This window comes from Brachyhypopomus gauderio, unplaced genomic scaffold (genome assembly GCF_052324685.1).
Source record: "Brachyhypopomus gauderio isolate BG-103 unplaced genomic scaffold, BGAUD_0.2 sc111, whole genome shotgun sequence".
Taxonomy (NCBI): domain Eukaryota; kingdom Metazoa; phylum Chordata; class Actinopteri; order Gymnotiformes; family Hypopomidae; genus Brachyhypopomus; species Brachyhypopomus gauderio.
Window position 1 is genome coordinate 107,501 of NW_027506932.1, and position 25,000 is coordinate 132,500.

Genomic DNA, 25,000 nt, shown 5'->3' on the forward strand with positions numbered 1-25,000 from the left:
TCGGATGGCCGATAACGTGTACCACACCCAATGAGCCATCACAGCTGCGAATAGCTGGACATACAATGACTCAAATTACATTAAAACACTGATCATTTGAGTCACTTCACCACGTGTGTGCACAAGCCTGTGTCTGTGACACACACACACACACACACACACACACACACACACACACACACAGCAGAGCAGTAATGCCTTAATCAGCATGTACTTGTAGCACATCATCAGCTAAGACCATTAATCAAAAGTGCGCACACACACACACACACACACCACAACAAAACACAAAAATACGCATGACGGCTCATACCTTTTGTCACCATGTCTTGTTACGTAAATAATATATCATGGCCAATAATATCTCTGTCATAGTGATGGCTAATGTGTAGGCCCCCTTTAGCACCTGTCTGTCTCGGGAAACACAAGAAGGTTTCCACTGCATATAATAAGTAACACTGTGATATAAATATTCATACCTTTTATATTAATATTTAAATACAATGTAAACAATGAAATGCATATAAATAAAACTTTTATTTATGTTGCACATGATGTATTTGTGGGTGTACATATAGTCAAAACATGTATATGCAATGTACTCAAAACATCATCAATCTATATGACTTGTGATTCAGTTAAACATACATTGGGTTTGCTCATAGAATAGGTTCCTTTTACTTGAATACGTTAGAGAATCAAGGATATAAAGTGACGTGTGTGAATGGTTAGTTATTAGCTAATTATTAGCTTCATTTTTGTATGTTTGGCTAAGGTCATATGGTCTTGCTGACTAGTGCCTGTGTCGCGTGTGAACCTAGTGTGTATGTAGGTAGTTCATGTACCAATCATCAAAAGATGGGGTTCTGGCATTTAAATAAATGCTAGTAATGAAACCGCATTGAGATATTTACAGTAGCTACACCAGTAAAGATCAAGCTCAAACTCCATAGGTAACGGGTAACGATGTTTTTTTGTGATCGTTTCCCAAACAACAAACAATGCCAACAATGTTCTACAAAATGTGACATGAGCTACCTTAGTTAACATTAACGATGCACGGATAAAGACTGCATGGCAGTTTTTGCCATGGACAGTTGACACTTTTACAGCTTGTGGTTCCATGTTTCTCGAGACAGCCCACACCTAAACATGTCTTCTTTTACAGCTGGTGGGTTGATAGGTACTCCAGATACTCGATGTATATCCACCAGCACTGAAAAAAGTTCCTTTCCCATGCGTTCCACTTATAGACATTTGAAGCCATATGTCACTGCCATTTAAAGTATTGATCAGTAAGAGGAATTAAACCTAGAAAAAAAATGAGTTTCTGAATATGTGGTGAAATGACATTGACTGTGACTAATAATAGTTGTTATTTTACGCATACAAGCATGGTGCTTCCATCCAGTAGGGAAGAATGCAGCTTTGATTGTGTAGGCAAGACTGTGCTGACCTCTTTTCCTGAACGATTGGTTGGTTTTGGGTGCACTGTTTTATAGAATACCTCTCACTACTTTCTAGAGTTGGAAGGCTGTGCTGACATAATAGATTGCCAGAACAAATCTGGCTCAGGCGACTACTGGCTACTGGAGAGAGAGAGTGTGTGTGTGTGTGTGTGTGTGTGTGTGTGTGTGTGTGTGTGTGTGTGTGTGTGTGTGTGTGTCTGTACTGAGGACAGGGTAAACATATTGCAATCACAAGAGCAACTGATTGCTGACAACCAAATTTTATAGTGTTTGTATGAGGATAATGCATTTGAAAAGCACCAGCCTTTCTCGGGAGCTGACAGTTTGATTCTCTCCCTCTCTTCCTCCCTCTCTCCCTCCCTCCCTCTCACTCTGTCTATCTAGAGCAGTGACACAAAAGAATTTTTTGACAGCTAGGCCGAGCATAATCCCCTATGGACCCTTCCTCTAGCTTTTACTTCACACACACTGACACTGGGCGTGCACTTTTGACACTATGTGTGTGTGTGTGTATATACGAGAGAGGAAAACAGGATTGCAGAGATATTTTTGCCACTTTTGTTCTTAAAAAAAAAAGAAAAGCCAGAACATCGGACCTGTGCGTCCTCGTCCTCCGGGGAGAGCAGGATAAGCGAGAGACATCTGTCATTTCATCCTATCTGTCAGTTTCACTTTCTCCACGTTCTGCTTTTTACCTACAGTGAGGCGAGGACGTCTGTGTGTGCAGTGATGTCTGAGGACAATTCAGACACGTTTCACAACATTACGCTGCACATTCTTCACGTGCACATGGAATAAATGCTGTGAAGTGTATAGGTTTTGAATTCCCTGCGGTAACTAAGGCAAGAGATTGGATTAAAGTGAGCTCAGGGTGTGTTTTACATGCCCTCTTCACCAGACTATCAGTGTGAGGTATCACCAGCCCCTTAATTAGTGCTCATACCTGGTTCTGCTTCAACGCTGAGTGAGGTATGTCTGCAGGCTGCTACTTTCCCGTTTGTGAAAGATCTTGCATACTGCGTGTGCAATACTTTACCTCTTTTGCCTTCACTGTTGTATTTCTGTTTCAGTTGGTCTCTCTTCCATCAGACTTTAATTTCTTAGTCTGCTACTCTGGTTTTGGATTAAATATGCCTCATCTTTACAGGCATCTTTGTGTGTGTGTGTGTGTTTGTGTGTATGTGTGTGTTCTTCAAGCATCTCAAACTGTAATTGAGTGTCACGACGAGGTGGGCTATGTGTACCTATGATGTCAGTGCTTGTTCATAGAGGGCATGTTGTCCAAGCCTAGATCATCTTCCCTGAGGGAAATCTCGGCGGACCTAACTGTTATCAAGAATTAATCATCATATTTCACTCAGCAACCAACTGAATTCAAATATAAATCTTAAGTTATTCCTTTTTGAGAGTGTCAGAAATTTTTTTTATGATGCAAGTAGACTGAAATTGCAGCTGAAAATTGATGGTAGTCCTGTCACTGGGTCTATAATAAATGTGCAGATGTATAGTCAACCTTCAGTGTAACGGAGAGGACAGAACTGGACCCACACATTTCATGCACAGTCCTGAGACACGTTCTCACCATCATGTTCATGTCCAGGACCAAAAGTTCTCTTGAGACCAAGACATAATTGACACATGCACAGGGAGTTAACAGTCCCACTCTACAGTGATATTTGGAGTCAGCATTTCCAGCTGGTCTTCAATCAAAACCGGGTGTGATATAAAATCTTTATAAAAAACAGAACTATTCCAATCATATAGAAATAAGAGTAAGAGAGTTGTCAAGTGTATGGTGTGAATTAAATGCTTTCTACTGACTGATTGTGTGCATTGTAGGTGGGTGGCGGTGTGTGTTTTGTGGGGTTGTAGAGCCCTTGCTGTTCACTGGACCATGTAAGCAGATGAGGGGGTGTTGAAGTGGAAAGGATCAAGGTGAGAGTTCACTAGCCCTATAACCAGGGGCAAAACAATTCTGGTGTCTGGTGGTCCTTGATTCAGTTTGGCTAACAAGTACTTCTTCTCAGCGTACTTCTTCTCAGCGTACTTCTTCTCAGCATACTTCTTCTCAGCATACTTCTTCTCAGCATACTTCTTCTCAGCATACTTCTTCTCAGGGTACCCTAAAGGTGCCTGTTGTTGTGTTCTGTTTAGGAACTGTCAGTGCTCTGCAGCATTTGGGCCATAACACGTCTCCATGCCTGTAGTAAAAAAACTAAACAAAGGCTTTGAAGGGAACTTTTATGGGTCCTGGGGGAGACCTAGCGTGAGCTACAGAGAGTGGAGAACGGAGCAGCCGTAGCCGGTTTGGGCTTGATCCCTTGATCCAGGCTGTGGCAAAGGCAACACTCATCCTAGCCTGCTGCTGCTTAAAAGCTTCCTTAATGACTTTTAGTCACTTCCAATGTTGGGAACGTTACTTTTAAAAAGTAATTAGTTATAGTTACTCACTACTTGTTAAAAAAAGTAACTGAGTTAGTAACTAAATTACTCTATTATAAAAGTAACTCGTTACCAGGGAAAGTAACTATTTGCGTTACAGTTTTAAAAAAGTTATATGCCGATGAATAAGGATTTTTTTTTTGAAAAAGCAGTTTTTACAGTCAGTTGAAATGAGTAGATCAGAAAGGTGTTTAACTTTTGATATTTATTGCACATCCACAGACCAGTGCAAGATAAAATCCTTTAAAATCCCAATTCTTTGTAAAAAAAAAAAAAAAAAAAAAAAGCAAAAGTAAAGAGTTATACTATATAAAGTGCATTTACATCTATCAAATTAAATTAAATTCTCTCAACCTGAGACAACTGGTTTGTTCACAACAGAAGTAAACTTAACAATAAAACCTCTATCCTTAATTAAATAAATCAAATACCCAGTCTGGTAGACATTCAGGAACTTCAAGTATTTTCTTAAATAATGTTTATATCGCCACCTTGAAAATGCAAATTTTTCTTCGGCTTGCTCCTGACTCGCCATTTCAGCCTCTTCTCCGTTTGCATGTCTCTCCGTGTCACTGGCGTGCTTCGGCGCGCGTGTAAAAACACTGGCTCTGATTCGCTTACTGACTTGTTAAGTTAAACAGTTGTTACACCGAGAACTGTGACCTATCGAGATCTGTTACTTCTCACTAGCCTGGACAGCGGTCCGCTCGGATTACTGTTAGTATATCAATATATAGTAACGCACCGCTTTTAATGACCAGTAACGTCAACGGCGTTGTAACGACACAAAAAGTAATTAATTATATTATCCCGTTACTGACAAAATGACGCCGTTACCTAACGCCGCGTTATTCGCAACACTGGTCACTTCCATGGGACACGTTCAGCCCACAAGATAATCTTTTGGGCGGTTATCAAAAGAGGTCTCGCTAGATAAACAAGGTAATTTTCAAGATGAGTTATCTGTGCTGTCCATCTCTCTCCCTTGGAAGATGTCTGAGCGTTGCTGGCATGCTCTGAACATCTATTGCTCTCAGCTGATTCTTTAAGTTTCTAATTATATGTAATTAGTAGAATCAGGTGGGGAGAAACTTAGACAAATTACTGGGCTCTAAATCCACCACTTACCACCAAGGCTGCATTCACACTGCAGGTCTAGTTCTGGGTTGGGCACAGAACATAACAGCAATGAAAGACTGTCAATTAAGGTGGAACAATCATGGGGTTATTTATTGATCTGGAGTAGTGGGATTGATCGTCAGGAGTCAACCAGGCCAAAACCAAACAAACACCCAGAACACGGGAAACCACCTTTCCTACAAAAGAACACAGCTTCAGAATCCACGGAGCACGCAGTCAAACCACAATGCGACTGTATTATCTAGGTCATCTATTGTCTAGGTCTCCAAGTCGGCTTTATGTTCGTAGCGTCAGGGTGAGGCGTCCAGCTGGGGAGAGGAATGACACACAGGAGGAACAGACCACACCTGAAGAAACACGTGGACACGACTGGGACCAGTCGGGAGGAGCTGTAGGACCTAAAACACAAAAGCAAACCACAAAACAACCCCACAATAGCAATGGTTGTTACAACGTGGCCCCATTCCTGTTTACGACGCAAATCTTTGTTTGTTTGCTCGTTCACGTTGTTTTTTTTTTTAAGTAGCCTATGATCACCAGAACTGACCTGCATTCGTAACAGAACAACGCTTCACCTGACATTCATCTTGTGACTTCAGCAAACCATAGCAGCCACTCCTCTACTGCTCATGTTAATGAGGCCAGCTGCAAATTCTGCAAATTATAATGAGGGTGAGGAAGCAAGAGGGTCAAGATTTTAATTACGGCTCTCTGTGGAGGCCGTAGCAGCCGCTTCTCTCCTCTCTGCAGACCAACACTGCGCATTTCACCTTCCTGTCAGCGTGAAATTATGGAGTTTGTTTGATGTAAGTCAAATTTGTAATTTGGAAAGTGAAGTGAACAGCAAGAAAAAAAGCATTATATCTGACATTTTAAATTCTGATTTAGGTCACTTGTATGTAGTACTGAAATGCAAAATGTAACGACACACAGCAATGCGACTGAATAACCAGATCTGAATACGTGTGACTTTTATATTAATATTTGTTGTCATTCCACGCTGGTGGGAAGGAAGGATGAAGGAAGGATGAAGGAAGGATGAACAACAGCAGTGAGGGGAGGATTTCGGTGTCAGTGAAGTGATTTGAAGTAGACGCCATGACTTCACATCTGTAGCCGCGCTTCAGTGGATGTGGGATAAACACCATGCAGAGAAACCCCCGGAGAGCAGTATTTATAAAACTCTTACTTGTGTTTAACATGTAAGAAATGAGTAACACAATTTCTGGACATTTTCATGTCTTTGTACTTTCACTCATTATAAGTACAAAAAGGTGTGAACACGCTGCTTCCAAATCCTCTACTCACTCTGCACTCAGCTATGGTGAACATGCCACGTGAAGCATTGTTTTAATGTTGGATGTACGTCACATTAAACACATGTGAACAGAAAATCGATTTTGATCAGGAAATACAGAATGAGGGAGGGAAACAGGGATATCCACCATTTTGATCTCTGACTGTTCATGCCAGCAGATATTTAAATGACCAAGCACCAAACAAATACTTCAGCAGAGGCCCATTAAAGCCCACCGAGTCCACAGAAAGGCAGAGGCCATTGCACGTTAACACACAGAAACGTGCTGTGAACACCCTCTGTTTAAAGTGGAGTGATCTTAAAGATGCAGTACTGCATGAAGGTGAACTGATTAATATTCTACTCATCTCCATGTTCAGTTCCTCCCATGAGGAAGGGTTCTAGAGGAAGGGTTCCAGAAGAGGTATTCTAGAGGAAGGGTTCTAGATGAAGGGTTCCAGAGGAGGTATTCTAGAGGAAGGGTTCTAGATGAAGGGTTCCAGAGGAGGTATTCTAGATGAAGGGTTCTAGATGAAGGGTTCCAGAGGGAGGATTCTAGATGAAGGGTTCCAGAGGAGGTATTCTAGAGGAAGGGTTCTAGATGAAGGGTTCCAGAGGAGGTATTCTAGATGAAGGGTTCTAGATGAAGGGTTCCAGAGGAGGTATTCTAGAGGAAGGGTTCTAGATGAAGGGTTCCAGTGAAGGAATTCTAGATTAAGGGTTCTAGAGGAACAATTCTAGAGCCTCCACCCTTGAAAAAAGTTTATATTAGTTGTACTATATTGCATCTTTTTAAAATCAAAGTTTTGAGGGTTTTTTTTTTATACATTAGGCTTACATTGACTTTGTCAGGCCTGTCTGCGTGTATGAATGTGTGTTCATTCTATAAAACTGATTATATAAGGCTTCCAAAAGTGTTATGCAGTTGCACTCAGATATGCAATGGGACAGAAAATATAGATTACCAGACGGATTTTCACCTGTATCTGAATGATGGAATTATGAAAAGGATGCTGTTGCTGTCTGTCTGTCTCTCCCTCTCTCCCTTCCCCCATCTCTCTGTCATCTCAGTTCTCTCTGTCTCTCCTTGGCCTTCTCCTTCGTTGTCCCTCTCACAACCCCTAGCTGTCCACCTTCCTCTGCTTCTCATCCCCCTGCTTCATCTCAATCTCTCCTCCTCCTCCTCCTCCTCCTCCTCGCTCACTCCACTCTCTCTCGCGAGCAGTGTTAGCTGAGTGGGCAGCGTTTCCTCCAGGCTGTCTGGCTGCATTAGAGACCGAGACCAGTGCGTGGAGAGAATGCATTAAGGACAGATGAAGACAGAGAGAAGGAGATGTGGGAAACCAGCTGGCCAGCCATGGCCGCCACACGCTCCCAGTCTAATGAAAGAGACATATATTATTAGTTTTGATGTGATTTGCTGGGGTTCGGCCAGTGGCGTGATGTGTCGAGATGCTTCTCTTCCAGCAGCTGTTTCTGATACCTTTGTGGTGGTAATCAATGGCCGATCAATATCATGAACTCACCCGACCACAAGAGAGACAATCCAGGGCTGAGGAAAATGTATAGCATTACAGAATGTCTCTGGAACACATGGTTATGGGTTTAATCACTTTTACCTCTGAGGACGGTGCTTTTATTGAGAAAAGGTTTTCACTTATGGGATGATTATGGGACCGTTCAGAACCATCAGTGAAGATTCCATCAATCTCTTATTGGCATTTCTGGATTACAAAAATTAGAAGATAAACATTTAAGAAATTACACAGGAAAAACAAAATCCACCCTTGAATGTACTATATACGGTAGTTAATAATTAACTAATTGATCATTAACGACTGAAAGATCTGCTGTGTGCGTTGAAAACTACACATTCACAGCATTTCTGACAAGGGTGTCGGAATCTAATTTGCAGTCTAGATTAGTGGATCTTGTGCGGTTTTAATCTAACCCTGAGTTTCCTGAGGTGAGGTTTATAGATTGTACATCATAGTCTGAGGTAAGGTGCTTTGGGTGCTTCCATAACTCATTGAATGTAGGGGTCATAATTCACCCCAAGCTATTGAAGCAGAAAGCTATACGAGTCCAGTTTTCATTCCAAAATGGATTGATTTTCCCTATTCCAACCATTCTGCAGATTACGTATTACCTCTGAGAATTCCAGATTTTACAATCAATACTGCTGATTTTTATTTATCATTCCATGCCACTTGTATAACTTGGGCTGTAATAGTTGAAACACCTGCTTGATTGCTTTCTATTAAAAAGTGAAAAAATATATAGTTATTGATATCACAGGTATAATTTACACTTTTTGAAAGTGTACTCTAAAAGTCCCAGCAATTATTTATTTTCAGTGTCCACCCATATGTGAGGACTTAAAGGAAACATGTACTTGAGAAGCAGCTGAATTTAATGTGTAAATTTAATTAATAAAACGTGTCCTGCGCTTTTCAAAGCGGAGTTGTGCCCATGATCAATACTCTATGGTGTGTCTGTGGTATGATGGTTCTTCTAAAGGAGGTTGAGGTTTCAGCCTGTGATAAAATGACAGTTGTATCCAGTGTCGGCAGATACACTCCCACTGAAATTGAATTCAGATTATTAGTATTGAGCTTATGATGTTCAGTGGGAACCAGTTATGTTGATTATTTATTTTTTCCACTCACTGTTCCAGTAAAACCGTTTAGATAAGCTAATATAGCACCATCCTGTGAATGGAAGAGGTGTTCTTGCCCCCAGGCATCTATCCATCACTGGTGGCACATATCGCTACCTCCATGATGACGCAGTTTCACACTACCTGTAGTTCACGCTTGTCTTTTGTGCGTGTCAGTGTGGCAGGTAGGTGGTTTCCACTGGAGGGACCCTCACTTTCAGCTGCAGTTGTCAGAGTGTCCAAGCAAGACCGCCTCACTCGTCTCTCCCACGTCTACAGTGCTGAGACAAGTATGTTGGTCTGGATCACGAGGATCTGATGTTTCGTCTAGTTTACTGCTTGTTTATTGGCTCTAAAACATACACTACTACTGGAGATGCATCTCTGCCCTTAACACAATAGCACATCAGTGTAACAACAGGCCCCTTAGCCTCTCCCAGTCACCTTGCACATGAAGTAGGACCGATAACTTAACCGTAATGAATGCATCAATCTGGGGTCTCCTATTTTTGAAGATCGAGGTTGCACCCAATAAAATGTTTCAGGTTTGGAAGAGTTACAGCCGGCTCCAGCTCCCATTTCCCTATGATCAATGGTCAACATAATGGCCCTCATTATTGGTGTGACGGTGGGGTCGCGGCGAAGAACGAGACACACAATCCTTCACAGATACGTCACTTTTACTTATACACGGGAATTGCGCAATAGCGCACGAAGAACAGAGATACACTCACACACACAGCGTGTAGACTTTAGACATTGACGAGCACAGGACACTGCGCGAGCGCACATTAAGTAGACAAACCACAGTAGCCCCACGTGATCACGAGACGATTCACTTATTAATCACACAACAAAACCCTACCCACGTATATACACTGACGCAGACAAAGCACGTGGACTACGTTGACACACGCCCAAAAGGGAGGGGCCGGGGTCCTCAACGTGACAGACGCCCCCTCCAAGGGCACTACCCGTCCCGGGGTGCCAACAGGACCGAGTGCCCCGAACCCACGACGATGGGCGGATCCGACGCGCTCAGTCCTGCGTCTGGGAGGTGACCGCCCTTGGGGAAGCGTCCGCCACGGACCGCCTAGAACACCCTCCCTGGGAAGACGGGGGAAAAGACGGAAGACACATTAAACGGAACAGACACGAATACACACACAGGCACACTGACATACATCGGAATAAACGGGAAAAGGGGGTTTGGTACACAAACGGGCAGACATACGAACACTGGCACACTCACACATGAAACGGGCGCCAGGCTGCGCGCCAGGAGGAGAGCGACTAGGGGAGAGAGATCGGGTGCTGCAGGCGCTGCGGGTACTTGTCCTGCTCCAGCCTTTGCTGCCTGGTCTCTGCCTGGTACAGCGCGGCTGGCTTGCGCGCCTGGTACAGCGCGGTTGGCGTTCGCGCCAGGTGCTCCGCGGCGGGCTTGTGCGCCTGATGCAGCGCGGCGGGCTTGTGCGCCTGATGCAGCGCGGCGGGCTTGCGCGCCTGATGCAGCGCGGCTGGCAGACGCCCCGTGCGGGCCGTTTGGTGTTTCCCCGTCGATGTCCATGTCCTCCGTCCCCCGGCTCCACTCCATGGACTGCTCCGGGCTGCCACCCCGGGAGCAGTCCATCGCGCTCTCGCCGGAGCGATCGGAGTGTGGACGACGCTCCGCACTCCCTTTCACGGTCCTAACCGACCTCACCGAGGCAGGCGGACTGTCCTCCTCTTCCTCCGTATAGGAGTCCCCCTCCGTCTCACCGTAGTCGGCGGTAGGCGTGGAGCACCCCAATGGAGGGTAGTCCTCTTGCTCCTCCTCCTCGGTAGGAGCGGAACCCACGGGCGGAGGGAGGTAGTCGTCGTCCTCCGACTCCTCCTCCTCCTCTTCACCGTAGTCCTCGCTCTCTGAAGGAGGGTAGTCCTCTCCCTCCCCGCCGTAGTCTACGGTGGATGCGTCACCTAAAGACGGAGGGTAGGCTTCCTCCTCCTCTCCACCGTAGTCCTCGGTAGCGGACTCGCTCTCTGAAGGAGGGTAGTCCTCTCCCTCCCCACCGTAGTCTACGGTGGATGCGTCACATAAAGACGGAGGGTAGGCCTCCTCCTCTTCTCCACCGTAGTCTACGGTGGAGGCGTCGCACAACGAGGGAGCGGGTTCTTCGCCCTCATCTTCCTCTTCGTCCTGCTCCTCCTCCGTGGAGTCCCCTGCCCCGAACTCGTTCTCCGGGGAGGTCTCGACCGCTCCGAAAACCCCGGAGTCCACCCTCGGCGACGAGGGAGCGCGGGACGGAGGGGAGTGTCGCTCCCTCCACAGCCTCACCGCGCCCTGGCGGAAGAACTCCGCCAGCTCGGGGTCCCTCTCCACTAGCCCCTGGGCTGTGGACAGCTGGAGGGCGCACACTGGGTCGGTCTCCAACTCCTCGACCGTCGGCATAGCCTCGTGTCGCGGAGAGGGGTTCTCCTCGGGCTCCTCCTCAGGTGTCCTCCCCTCTTCATAGAGTTCGGCGAAGCCCACCCGTATGGGCGAGGGCTCCCGGGAAGACAAGGGGTGTCGCTCCTGCCACACTTTTACCGCCGTCTGGCGGTACTCCTCCGCCAGCCAGGGAATGGCGGTCTCCCGAGCTGCGCACAGCATGTAGGAGCACTCCGGGTCCTGTTGGAGCTGCTCCGTAGTCGGCGTGGCCGGACTGCGTGGAGGGGAGGAAGAGGTACGGTGACGCCGCTTGCTGGGGCGCTGTGCCTTCTTTGGCCGGGTTGCGTATCCTGGCATTTTCTGTGTCTCTTGAGGCTCGTCAATCTGTGACGGTGGGGTCGCGGCGAAGAACGAGACACACAATCCTTCACAGATACGTCACTTTTACTTATACACGGGAATTGCGCAATAGCGCACGAAGAACAGAGATACACTCACACACACAGCGTGTAGACTTTAGACATTGACGAGCACAGGACACTGCGCGAGCGCACATTAAGTAGACAAACCACAGTAGCCCCACGTGATCACGAGACGATTCACAGGTGAGACTTATTAATCACACAACAAAACCCTACCCACGTATATACACTGACGCAGACAAAGCACGTGGACTACGTTGACACACGCCCAAAAGGGAGGGGCCGGGGTCCTCAACGTGACAATTGGAACAGGTCCTGACCATTGATTTACTCTCAGGAAATATTTGAAAAGGCAGAGAGACTAGTTTTGCCCCACAATTCAGTGCACTTATAATCATTATACATGACTCCAAAACACCAAACAACATGAGCCTGGAGAAACAGACTGGCATTTTCATTCAGTCTTCCTCTAATTCAATCATATTAAATATGTTAACATTAGACATTTCCTGACAAGCAAAGAAAACATCTCCCCACAGTCAAATATTTACCACAGGCACTACGAGGGGGTTGGACTCTCTTGTTTCTATTCCTGAATGTCCTTTAACACTTGCACCACTATAATTGTAGGCTTTTGGCATTTAGTTTTTATTATATCTTGAATTAATAGGAAAGAGTATGAGAGTGAGTGTCACTGATGGGCACCGGTCAACATAGATGATGTTATGGTGCTAATGTTATTTTGTGAAGGGTACTTTGCAGAAGTCATTTCTCGGAAGAACACCCTAGGAAGTTCTCTCTAAATAAACAGTTCTGTCAAACTAGAATCACTAATTGCAGATGTCAGTCAAATAATGACTAGAGGGGGAAAGTATGAACCAGCTGTTGGGAATGTCCTCGCTAAATGTTTGGCTCGAATACAGTGGTGTCTAACCGACGAGATTCCCTGCTTGCAGCTACATCGTGCGTTAAAGTTTACATTAGCTTCGAAAATAGACAAGAGATGTTAAGTGCTGATATTACGTTATATTTATCCTCTTTTCTATTGCCAAAAACGGCAGGTTACGTAACGATGACTGCTGTCACTTAATTACCTCAGTGCCGCAAGGCTGAAGAAATAACCGCGTCTCGCGTTATGTAATCCCAGAAGGGTACGGTATACAACAATCCTTCCCCTGCAGCTCAGACACTTGTTATGCCATGGTTTCCTGCCTCCATTGCAAAATTTGAGCTCTGTATTTCGGCCTATCGATGTCTATTTGGTATCAATACGCTGCACTGTACTACCTTGTAACCTGGGGATCATGGCGTTTGGGTCAATAGCCAGTGTTGTGTTTCCTGGCCTCTCGTCCAGGTGAAAGGGGAGAGGAAGCCGTGGTGTGGTAGCGGGAGGTACACGCACACCGCACCGGGCGTCGTGTGTCCACGCTGCTGCCAGATCAGCGCTTTCTGCTGAATCGAGCCAATTCGGTCGGGAACAACACGTCATCTAAAACTAGGAAAAGTTAACAAAAACAATGCTATGAGAAACTGTGAATGTAAATATTCATGTTTTAAAAAATGTTAATCTAATGTTAATGTGTAAGTAAGAACGGCGTGCTCTCTTTCAGGTTCTTGCTGGTGTTCTCGTGTTTGGTCCTCTCCGTCTTCTCGACCATTAAGGAATATGAAAAGAGCTCAGAGGACGCTTTGTATATATTGGTATGTCATTATTACATAATACCTCAACCTTACACATTATACATCAACTTTACAAATGATTACACAAGGTGGCATTTTCACTCATTTCATTGTAGATTGAGTATATACAAGTAGTATGTGTAAAAAAAAAATTCTGTTATGCAATGCCGTTATGTCTGGTGTGTGTGTGTGTGTGTAGGAAATAGTGACGATCGTGGTCTTTGGAGTGGAATACATCGTAAGAATCTGGTCAGCAGGATGCTGTTGTCGATACAGAGGATGGAGGGGCAGGCTGAAATTTGCTCGCAAACCTTTTTGTGTCATAGGTAAGCACAGGAAGGCCTGTTTAATAAAGATTAACATTTTACTGTCTAGTTCACAAAATGTGTACATTTTTTGTTAACCCTTTTAAATATTTTGCTTCATGTCATTTGAATTAGCTTCCTTGCATTTGAATAACCTTCCTCGAATCCAAATGAATGAATAAAGAACATGTAGTCTGGAGCTACGGAATCTACTCATGTCCACACATCACTGCTCATCCCTTTAACCCAGCAACTATGCTCCCAGCCAGGCTGTGCAGAATCAAAAATGGCTGTCTCTATTTTTTCTATCCCAAGTGTCCGCGTAATCACTCCTGGTTTTCCGTGTGTCACAGACATTATGGTGCTAATAGCCTCCATCTCGGTGCTGGCGGCCGGCACGCAGGGCAACGTCTTCGCCACCTCGGCCATCAGGAGTCTCCGCTTCCTCCAGATCCTGCGGATGATCCGCATGGACCGTCGTGGGGGAACCTGGAAGCTCCTGGGATCTGTTGTCTACGCTCACAGCAAGGTACCCGACACCGCCGAAGATCGGTCGTGACCCCGCCGCGGCTTTGCCGAGTGGCTCGGTCGCCATGGCAACCAGAATCCCTGTTGGTAATTGGCAGAGGACGGCTGCACGAGCCCCCCATTGGTTAAGCCTCCTTGCAACATCCTGCTGTCACAGATTTTGTTTGCAGAAGCTTCTCCTTTGTACGACTCCATACTCAATCATCTGGTTTTAAACACGTATTAAGGCCATCACATCGGTGCAAGTTTGCACCAGCTTTGCTGCCTCAAACACATTTAATGCACACAGAGTAAAGCAGCTGTTCTCACAGGAGGCCTCTCTGTGAGTTTCATTCATCAAGGCCTGCCTTATCTCTCACTATGATGAAGACCGTAGATCGACTGCTAACAGCCGCTCAACCAAGCAGACCTCCTCTTGAACATCACGTGAAGCTCTGGAGCTGTGAGCACGCTAATGAGAAATGCTGATAGAATGGATTTGGTGTGTGACTGAGAACATATAGGAAATGGATGGTTGGCTTTCAACTGGACTTCCAGAACAGCTAGTGGCAGAGATCTGGCACAGATGTGCTACATACTAAACATGCAGATGTTTAGTATGTAGCACATGCAGATGTTTAGTATGTAGCACATGCAGATGTTTAGTATGTAGCACATGCAGAGGTTTAGTATGTAGCACATGCAGATGTTTAGTATGTAGCACATGCAGATGTTTAGTATGTAGCACATGCAGATGTTTAGTATGTAGCACATGCAGAGGTTTAGTATGTAGCACAGCCAAAGGTTTAGTATGTAGCACATGCAGATGTTTAATATGTAGCACATGCAGAGGTTTAGTATGCAGCACATCCAGAGGTTTAGTATGTAGCACATGCAGAGGTTTAGTATGTAGCACATGCAGAGGTTTAGTATGTAGCACATGCAAAGGTTTAGTATGTAGCACATCCAGAGGTTTAGTATGTAGCACATGCAGAGGTTTAGTATGCAGCACATGCAAAGGTTTAGTATGCAGCACATGCAGAGGTTTAGTATGTACACATGCAAAGGTTTAGTATGTAGCACATGCAGATGTTTAGTATGTAACTCATTGTGGAGGTTATGAGAAAGTCACTAACTTGCATCAGATGTGAACAATCTTCTACACAATTGGTGTGGTGCTGATATTAACATATATCAATTTGTATAGTGTTATTATTATTACACGTTTACGTCCATTTTTAAATTATTTTTATATCATTTCTATATATTAGCACCACAATATCTGTTACATTATTACAAAATCTGCCAAACATGAAGCCATTGCAATATTAAAGCAGCATTAAACTGCTTTAAAAGGTTCTCCATCTAGGGCTCTCCATCTACCACAATCAAAGTCTCTCTGTAGCACATCCCCACTGCACAGCTGTGCTCCCGTGTCTCAGAGTCTTTCATTATTAATCGCCCGTGTCACTGAGGTGCTCGCTTTGACCCAAAGCGTAACAAACATTCGCCAGGGTTCCCATCTGCTCTCCCACCATGCCTTGGTGTACCTACAGTATAACCGCCTATCTTTAGTGGCCTCTAATTTTAGCTCGCCTTTGACTCCTCAGCATTTTGCGCGCGTGTTTAAAGCCGGTAGCCGTCGGAGGGCGGGGAAACCCCTTCGGCTCGACCGGTAGGAGCTCGCCTACCGGACAGTCCTTCACCTGACCCTGCTTTGTGAACTCCAGTTAGTACACTTGTGATAATGCCTTGGCGCAACACGCCAGGCTTAGCTGTCTGACCTCTCTGGTTGCCCCAGCCAGCTAGCATGCTAGGCTGAAGCAGCAAAGCAAGGCCAGGGCTCTCCTCCGGACCCTCCCGTGGAGACGCCTCCACACCCGTCTGCACCAGCTGTGCATTATGCCAACTCAACACATTATCGTCCACATTGGAAACACCGGAGCAATCCATGGCCCAGCCACTACCATCTGCTTAATCTTTAATTAAAATGTAGCTCTTAAGCCAAAGGTATTATATTTAGTTATTAAACTCCTATTTATTCAGTAGCTGTTGGAATGACAGTATGAGGTCAACGTGCCTCCTAACCCGGTTGGATCGAAGTCGTTGTCCTCACAGGAGAACGGGTGACTGCTGCATTGAGCAAGGACTTGTCCAAAGTCAAACTCCGGTCCACGTCTGGACAAAAAAAGGGGTTTGTAGGTCCCTGTTCTGTCCGTCTGCTAGACTGGTATGTTACCCCGGCGTCCCAGTTCTCTGGGGAAAGTTGCCTGCTCTGTAGTTAAGAAGGAAGAAAGCCCTTGCTGACAACGCAGATCTTTGAAGTCACTTTTCTTCGCTGGTCTTGTTAACAGTTTGTCAGGGATCTGCTGTGTCATGCTTTGCTCTTCCGGTAGGTGTTCTAATTAGTCTTTATAGCGAACGTGCTGGTTTAAATTACTCTCATTAACGCAAGGAGCTTGTGAATCAGTGTCACTGTCAGCAGAAGACATATTATGAGACCGTTTAGCTATTGCACTGAATGCAGTGGTCAGTTTTGCAACATTGATTACTTGTCAAGGACATCTTTTGTCTTTTTCTCTTTCCCTCCTGTTATTTCCCCCAACTTACTGCTGATAATTGACTAGAAGGTCAGTGTAGGAAGGTGTAGTATATGCTCCCAGTAATGTAAACAGAGTCTGTCGTTGGACGTTTGTCAGGGCCGGGGCCGTCCTGCATGAGTGAGCACATCAGTTTATCGTGCAGACGGATAACTCACTACGTGTGTCCTGGCGATAGAATCTAAAGAGATTATGCTGCTTATTCACCTCCCAGTATAGAGGTCTATCCAAATGTGGCTAATTACCAAGCAGGGCTTTTAACAGGTGTGCCCTCCAGACAGTTAGCTTACTTTACATTAGCTGTCAATATACTCTTACAAATGCTTTGTTTTTCATTTGAGCAGGTAATTGTTAATTCTATTTGAAATTTGGCTACATTCTAGCCAGAGGCTAACTCCCTTTTTTGAGTGGGTGGTTGTACTCATATTGCTTTCTCCCAGATCATCTTTTTTTGTTGTTTGTTGTTATGACCGCAGGTTCCTGTTCCGAAACACTTTGTTGGGTATTAGTTTACAAAACTACACCAGGAATGAATCATTGAAGCTGAATTTGGTCTAGTGCATTAATATTGTAGGGAAGCACACTGTACTACAATATGTACACAATAGTACAATGAAGCAATAATTTATGACTAAAGGGGGATGTTTGTGTTTTCAGACATGGATTAGTGCTTTTACTTTCACGTGGTGGTCCCTCTCTTGTCAAATTCATAAAAAGTATAATAACGTATGAATTTTTTATGAATGTTACATAATTTATAGGATTGTGGGTTGGTTGTGTGTTAATGATGGACCACAGAATTGTTTCAAATCCTGTTTAATGAATATCAAATAAAAATATATATACCCATCTGCATCTATATTTCACTGGATTTGTATTGGTTTGAATGTTATTTACTTGTGTGTGTGTGTGTGTGTGTGTGTGTGTGTGTGTGTGTGTGTGTGTGTGTGTGCTTGTGCTTGGCCTTGGCAGGAGCTGATCACAGCTTGGTACATTGGCTTCCTATGTCTGATCTTGGCCTCTTTCCTTGTCTATTTGGCTGAGAAGGAGGATAACGAGATGTTTGCGACCTACGCTGATGCACTGTGGTGGGGCCTGGTGAGTGTCATCACTTACATGAAGAACCATGACAATTCAGTCAACCCCACAACTCGCATAAAAACACAACCAGAACACACTGCGTATTGTCACAAGAGCACAGGTGACATAATATTTACTTTGAATGGCTGCATAAACGGTGGGGCCAGAAGACTGTTCTCAGTTACCTCATTGTGCAGTATTTACCAGCAATATAGTGATATATTCGTTAGTGGTTGTCTTCACAACTACCAGTTTTGGTTCAGAGACTATTACTCAAGAGTTCAGGAGTTAATTTAAGAGTTTATGGACTCAGGGCGCTAGAGAGCTGTATATGGAGCAGACGTGTTGTTCCTTTTTCTCCATCTCTCATTTAACCTGTCGTTTGTACAGTTCCACAATCAGCTCTAAACCTGTGTTAGTCTAACTTTGTGTTATTTAAGTGCTACCTAAAACAGCTGAATCCCGTTGGTCAGGGTCAGCCGGTGAAGATGTATTTAGCCATGATCCCAGCCAGCGTCCAGATCTGTACAAATGACATAGGAGAGGATTTCCCCCAAGAGTTTCTGAACCATAAATTAAAGGCTTCACAAATTAGAGCAGTCTCTTCCATTCAGTACAGACAGCACTGCAGACGCTCACGGAGAAAAACGTCGCCGATGCAAGACCATGAGGCTCGGATTAGCTTCCTTACAGCAGCCATAGCTGACATACAAAACACGAATAGAAGCGAAAACTCCACGGGTTTGAGGGATAGTATTGAAATAGTTGGCAACCCAGGAGGAAAGGTGAGATAAATGTGGTGCTGCCCTGATTCCTGAACCACAAGGCCCATTTTTAGGAGCTTATCGGGTTCTCAAGCTGAAACCACCTGAGGAAGAAAATCATTGATCAACGGCTGAGCGCATTTCATCTGAGAAAAACAGTTCATTTTACTTCTTATAGGAGAGGCTGCAACTTGGACTACAAGGGTCATATGGTTGTACATCTTCCCAGATTGCATAGCGGAGGTTGTGGAATGGTGAAGGAAATTCCATGATATGATCACTGAGAGAGCTAGAGGTGACCAACCCTCGTCATTTCACTGTGAAGCTCTGAGTTCAGAATGATGGTCTTCTGAGGCACTTTGCCTTGTCTGCTGAAGTCATTACACTGACAGTCTCTCAACTGAAATGAGCTCCCTGATCCAATGGCCTCCATCACAGGGTTTCTTTTACATTCTTTAAGAAACACCTGTCATGATAAATACTTTATAACAACTGATGCAATCCCAGATGGCAATACCACGAATGTAATAATGCGCAGCAACCACAAGTGCTATTTGGGTTCATTTATGGATACACTTAAAGGCCACCACCCTCTATGGCAGTGATGAATGTGTTAAATATGTCACGCACATAGAGGTTATTCTTTTTACTCTTATGTCCTTAAATACTGCCAAGGATTGACTACTTTTTAGTTACCTTTGATGTGGTTAATACTGTCAACACCAAAGGTCTAATATGTGTCATTGTTTAGTCACTCTCAACCATAACTAATCAGAATTATCGCTGGCTTTTCAGTCTTTTTATTAAGTCACCATTGAATGATTATATGAATATATTAATGTTGATTTCTACCACATGACTACTAGGCTAGAATTCTTTGGAGCCCTTGCTTACATTAAGACAGACATACTTTGAGCAAACTTGTTTTCAAGACAATTAAGATGTGTGTAAGATAAACAATTCACGAAAACAAAATCTCAAAATCTAGTGATTTGATCATTAATTAATCCAAAATAGATAAATAATTGCTTATGAGAATTTTACACAGATATATTCTTATATCTTATATTCTACAAAATTGCAGGCATGTGTTTACCTCCCTACAGCATTTTTAAACAATTAGATACAACAATCATTTTATAATTTGTCTGGGCTTATAAGATCCATATTTCAAAACTGTACCTTCAGATAAATCCACTGCAGTTTGGGCCTTAGGACTATTGTACATACAGTAATACTGAGCTGTCATTGCTAAAGCACTTACCTAGTGGCAGTGGTTTGTTCCAGGTGAACTACTGCTTGACTCTTATTTTGTCTCTTATTTTGTCTTATTTTGTCCTGTTACTTTTTTAAAGAGGCAGAACCCTCCAATTGCCACAAATTGTATGTTAAGAAGCTTTAAGAAGCATTTTAAAGCAAATAAACGTTTTTTATCTCTGTCATCAATCTCAATGGAAACTCCACTGTATATCATCAGCATTTGTTTTCTGTGGAAATGAAGTCATGAAACTTTCACAACAGGAGTTTCACACAGAATATGTGTATGGAACTTGATTATTCATATATGGATAAAGGCACATTTATTATTTTCCAGAACAGTCCATATTAATGTATTATAATCTAAAATCCTTATGGAGTTCTCTGGAAATGACTACAAGGTCAATAGAGGTCAATCGAAATGCATCTAGAACAATCTACATACATTTTTCCCTGTAACAGTAAGTTTAATGCAGTTTTTTCAAACCTGACAACAACATGAAGCTTGAACTTGAATTGCAGATGCAACAAACTGTAAATGGGAATTCATGACCTGAATCAGGTTCTGGATTTTGTTTCTAAGACTACAATTAATGTGTAAGTTTAGGTTCCTCATTTGACTTGACACAAATTGAATTTATGAATGAATTAAAGTTCAAAGTAAATACAGTTCTGACATTAGCATAGGATGTTTGTCAGGCTCATGCCATCCAAGAAAGGAAAGTTCCCAACAAGCACAAACATTGCAGAATACAATGTTCTGTTGTACACAGGGATTCAGTAGAGAGCCCCAGGCCAACACAGAGGCTTTATTAGATTTCTCTTGGAAATCTTGGTTGTAAACCAAAATAAAGACAACTTGGATGGAGGTCAGCAAACGGACAGAACGTCAGGAGGTTATAAAGATCAAAGATGATGGGTGATGCAGATTGGTGACCTGTAAGTGGGGCTTTGGCATCTGCTAATCACAGGTTAACAGCACAGACAGCCAGATGACAGGGATATGCCCCTGGTGGCCAAAAGAAGCTAGCCAAAGTAAACTCGCAGTAAGAATGTGGATCAACCGAGAGTCAAAAAATAACTCTACTGCAAGAATGGGAGAATGAATCATCACTACACCAGTGCTCAGTTTTTAAAGACATCTCAGAGCAGGGCCCCACAGTGTCCCAATGCAGGAATGAGTAAGCAATATAAAAGCAGATAAGAGTGGATCACAAACAGAACTGAACAGCACCTGGTAATGACAGGATCTGGCTTTTGACTAAGCTTTTCACGGCTACCTGGCAGAAGAAATGAACCAATTTATAACTATAGGCTCCCGTCTGGGCGGGCTAACACAAGCTAGGAGAGTATTTGTCACGCAAAACCATAGCAAGCATTAAACACCATCTGACTACACACCACCAACCTGCCTGTCCACAATATGTAAGCTCCTGTTGTGCAAAAGAGCCCCTGAGACAATCCACCACTTAGTACCAGGATGAATGACGCTGGCAGGGAAATCCAGCAGTGGAGATCATGTAGAAACATTTGCAAATTATATGAGCTGGTGAGTCTTGAGGCCAAAAGGAACCACAAAGAGTGATCAACGTGCCTGAGGTTCTGTAATTCTGACACAGAATCTGCCCCATACTGTAGGATGATGCACGTAACATCCAGGAGTTCTTCCAAGAGTACGTCCAAACAATTCCAAGGATCCATACACATAAGCAAGTAGTGAACCAATCAGACACTGAATAGTGGACAAGATGCAGAAAACTGCAGTGGTTATAGATGTGGCAGTCCCAAATGATAGAAACATATGAAGGAGGGAATGTGAAATTTGGAACAACACCATGCACTGAAAGAAGAAATGTAGAAGGTTATTCCAGTGGTGATATGGGAACATGGGGCTGTGACCCTAACATGTTAGAATGACTTCAACAGTCCCCAGGAATGACAGAAACCATCAGTCTTAGTCCAGACATAAAACAATATAATATATATGAAAAATGAGCTGTAATATATACATTTATTCTGTCTACACACTTAAACAAGTCTCTTCTTTTTTTTTCTAGGACTCATGTAATTTTTCCTCTTTCATTTTATGCAAAAAAATATTTGTTTATTTTTACAGAATGCAGTACATCAAAGGGACTGACACCAGTAATGAAATGAAACATGAACCTTAATTCATTTCTTCCCCTTTCTTAGATCACGCTGACTACCATCGGGTATGGAGACAAGTATCCAATAACGTGGAACGGGCGGCTCCTGGCAGCCACCTTCACCCTCATCGGCGTGTCCTTCTTCGCCCTGCCTGCGGTAAGTCTACAGAGTCTCGCAGGGAAAGGAGCAGCCCAACTTTACGGCCTTGACCGGTTAACCTTGATGGAGGAGTGGAGCTTAAACCTGGACTACCCACTCGTTTAGTCAGACAAAGCCTGAAATGAGCGACAGAGGCGCGTGCAGCCGTTGTGGTTGAGTGCTATGATGAGATCTGGATCTGTTTTCATTAAGAGCAGAGGGGACCGGATTCCCCTTCGTGCTGGTGGACGGTGTTTCTGCGTTAATAAGTGAACTAGGGTGAGAGGAAGCCGGATGCCAGTGTGGGAGGGAGTGTCTTTATTCGCCTTTGAAACAAGTAACAAAGCACTGCGTTGAGCAGAAATGAAAGCAAAGAAAGGCAATAGTGCTGGCAGTAATTCTCAAAGCGGAGTGACACAGCAGTTGCAGTAGCACTTGGGGCATTCGTTGCACACAGGAGCGAGGAACAAAGCACAGGAAGAGAGTGTGTGTGTGTGTGTGTGTGTGTGTGTGTGTGTGTGTGTGTGTGTGTGTGTGTGTGTGTGTACATCAGGGTGTGCACTTTTGCACTTTTAAGATGCTGCACTTTTGGAACCCACAAGACTTGCACACGTTAAATAAAACTAGCCCTGCCTGAAGCTCCCACGTTAATTGTGCTTTGTCATGTGATCTATAGGGGATCTTGGGCTCTGGCTTTGCCTTGAAGGTCCAGGAGCAACATCGGCAGAAACACTTTGAGAAACGGCGGAACCCAGCTGCAGGCCTTATTCAGGTGAACAACATATGTTTATGCATGGCATCAGTGATCCACGCGCAGGTAAAGCCAATATCATTCTCTCCCACATTAAACTTCATTAGTGATGCAGTTTTCATTTTACTAGATGCATGAGAACTGAAAGTTCTTCAGGAAAGAAAATATAGTTTATTTTGAAAATGTTTCAAATTGACAACATCAGGTTCATCAGTAGCACTATTTATTTGATGAGATAGAAATCCCACCCTAGCACACACAAACACACACACACAAACACACACACACAAACACAGCAAATCCAAAACCATTATTATTTGGTCATGATCTGGTTTGGTAGCTGTTATCTTATCTTGTTATGTTTACTCTAACATATGAGGATGTATCATGATCAGTGACAGTCAAAGGATTTATGTTTGTTAAAAAAGGAAACATCATGATTATATTGTGTATTTAATTTGTCTGGAAGGATTCTGTACTGCTAAACAGAAAGGCAGGAGAATCATAATCTATAAGAAGGGGGAGATTGGACACCTTAAGATAAACAGTCATGGCGTCAGACATCACAGTGCCAATATTTAACCAGAGACTATAGATAGCACAGCACTGACAAAACATGCCAATTTGTGCCAACAATATGTGGCAGGAACAATGTTCTGGAAAACATTTCAACATGGATATCTGAGATGTGTAAATAAGCCTGGTGTAAATCAACTGAACTCCTGAAGGAGGAAAACGATATTATCGCATCTCCAAGACTGTAGCTCCCATACAAAGGAGGGTGTTCAATCAAAGGGATATTAATATTAATAATATGATGTCACAAAGGAGCCAGGAAAAACGTGAATAAAGCAGAGCAGAGGAAATGTAGCCTGAGCTCTCTGAGTAATAGCCAAACAAATGCCTGGTGAACGTTACCTGTGTGCGAATTCTTGTTGCACTATGGCTGAACCCCCAGCACTAATCTCAGTTCACCCCACAGGCACATGATGAATTGAACATTGAGAATGTAGCATACGCTTAAGTGATCTGCATCACTGCAAGATTGCAATCCACGATCCGGCTGAATGTAATGGAAGCGGTTTTAAATGCTCAGAACAGAAAGGGTATGGCGTGCTCAGTATATTCTCGGGGGAGACAGAGAGTCATCAGTCATGCAGAACTGTACAGCCCGCATCTGAAAGGTCCAGTAATATAATTTCAAAAATATCATTGTAGTTCCTAATTCTTTAGTTGTACATAATATAGATATGGAGACCATGATATTATCCAGGCACCATGTTAGGCCCTTAATTACCTCCCAAGAGCACAGTGCACATGTTCAAAGTCATTTCTATCTGATGCAATCCTTTAGGCTGCCTGGAGGGTTTATGCCACCAATCTGAATCGCACAGACCTGCAGTCTACCTGGGACTACTATGAGAGGACTGTATCAGTTCCCATGTACAGGTACCAGTCTCCCTCTCTGCGCTCTCTCTGTGATCACATGCCATCACTTTCCATTGCAGACACTCTTCTCCATCCCATAATAAACACCGCTATCCTTAACTTCTCTTTCTTTCCCTCAGTGGTTCTCCTGGGTGTCAGATGAGATGGATGCAGCACTTGCATTGATCCACACTGACGTCTTAGCCAGGGGTGGTGGGTAGGGGACGTGGTGGGGGCAGTTAGGGTGTATTTGTGAAGGTCGAGCAGAACCCTGCTGTTTATACTTTCGTTAGGGGGGTAAATGTTAATATGCATTTGCAGAACCTTTAAGGTGCTGCACCGAGCATGCTAGCAATGGTAAAAAAAAATGCTGGGATTGCCTCATAGGTGTGGAAAAAACAGGGATATGGTTCTACAATTTTAAACATCAAAACCCTTGTAACTCGAGCCTGTTCAAAGCTCTATTTAATCCCACGTCATGTGCTGATCATCACAGTGCAGTGTGG

The 25,000-nt window shown here is 43.9% G+C and overlaps 1 protein-coding gene across 5 annotated transcripts in view; it reads left to right on the forward strand.

Moving 5' to 3' along the window:
* kcnq2b (potassium voltage-gated channel, KQT-like subfamily, member 2b) overlaps nucleotides 1–25,000 on the forward strand; it is a 49,682-nt gene that overhangs the window by 5,637 nt on the left and 19,045 nt on the right. For 4 of the 5 annotated variants that reach the window (XM_076993363.1, XM_076993364.1, XM_076993366.1 and 1 more), the window contains exons 2-8: nucleotides 13,447–13,537; nucleotides 13,716–13,842; nucleotides 14,175–14,350; nucleotides 17,901–18,026; nucleotides 22,223–22,333; nucleotides 22,992–23,087; nucleotides 24,421–24,515. In XM_076993363.1, the coding sequence (XP_076849478.1) occupies nucleotides 13,447–13,537; nucleotides 13,716–13,842; nucleotides 14,175–14,350; nucleotides 17,901–18,026; nucleotides 22,223–22,333; nucleotides 22,992–23,087; nucleotides 24,421–24,515 (822 nt within the window). Of the gene's footprint in view, nucleotides 1–13,446; nucleotides 13,538–13,715; nucleotides 13,843–14,174; nucleotides 14,351–17,900; nucleotides 18,027–22,222; nucleotides 22,334–22,991; nucleotides 23,133–24,048; nucleotides 24,245–24,420; nucleotides 24,516–25,000 lie in introns of those variants that run through there. The other variant, XM_076993368.1, reaches the window with a different exon arrangement.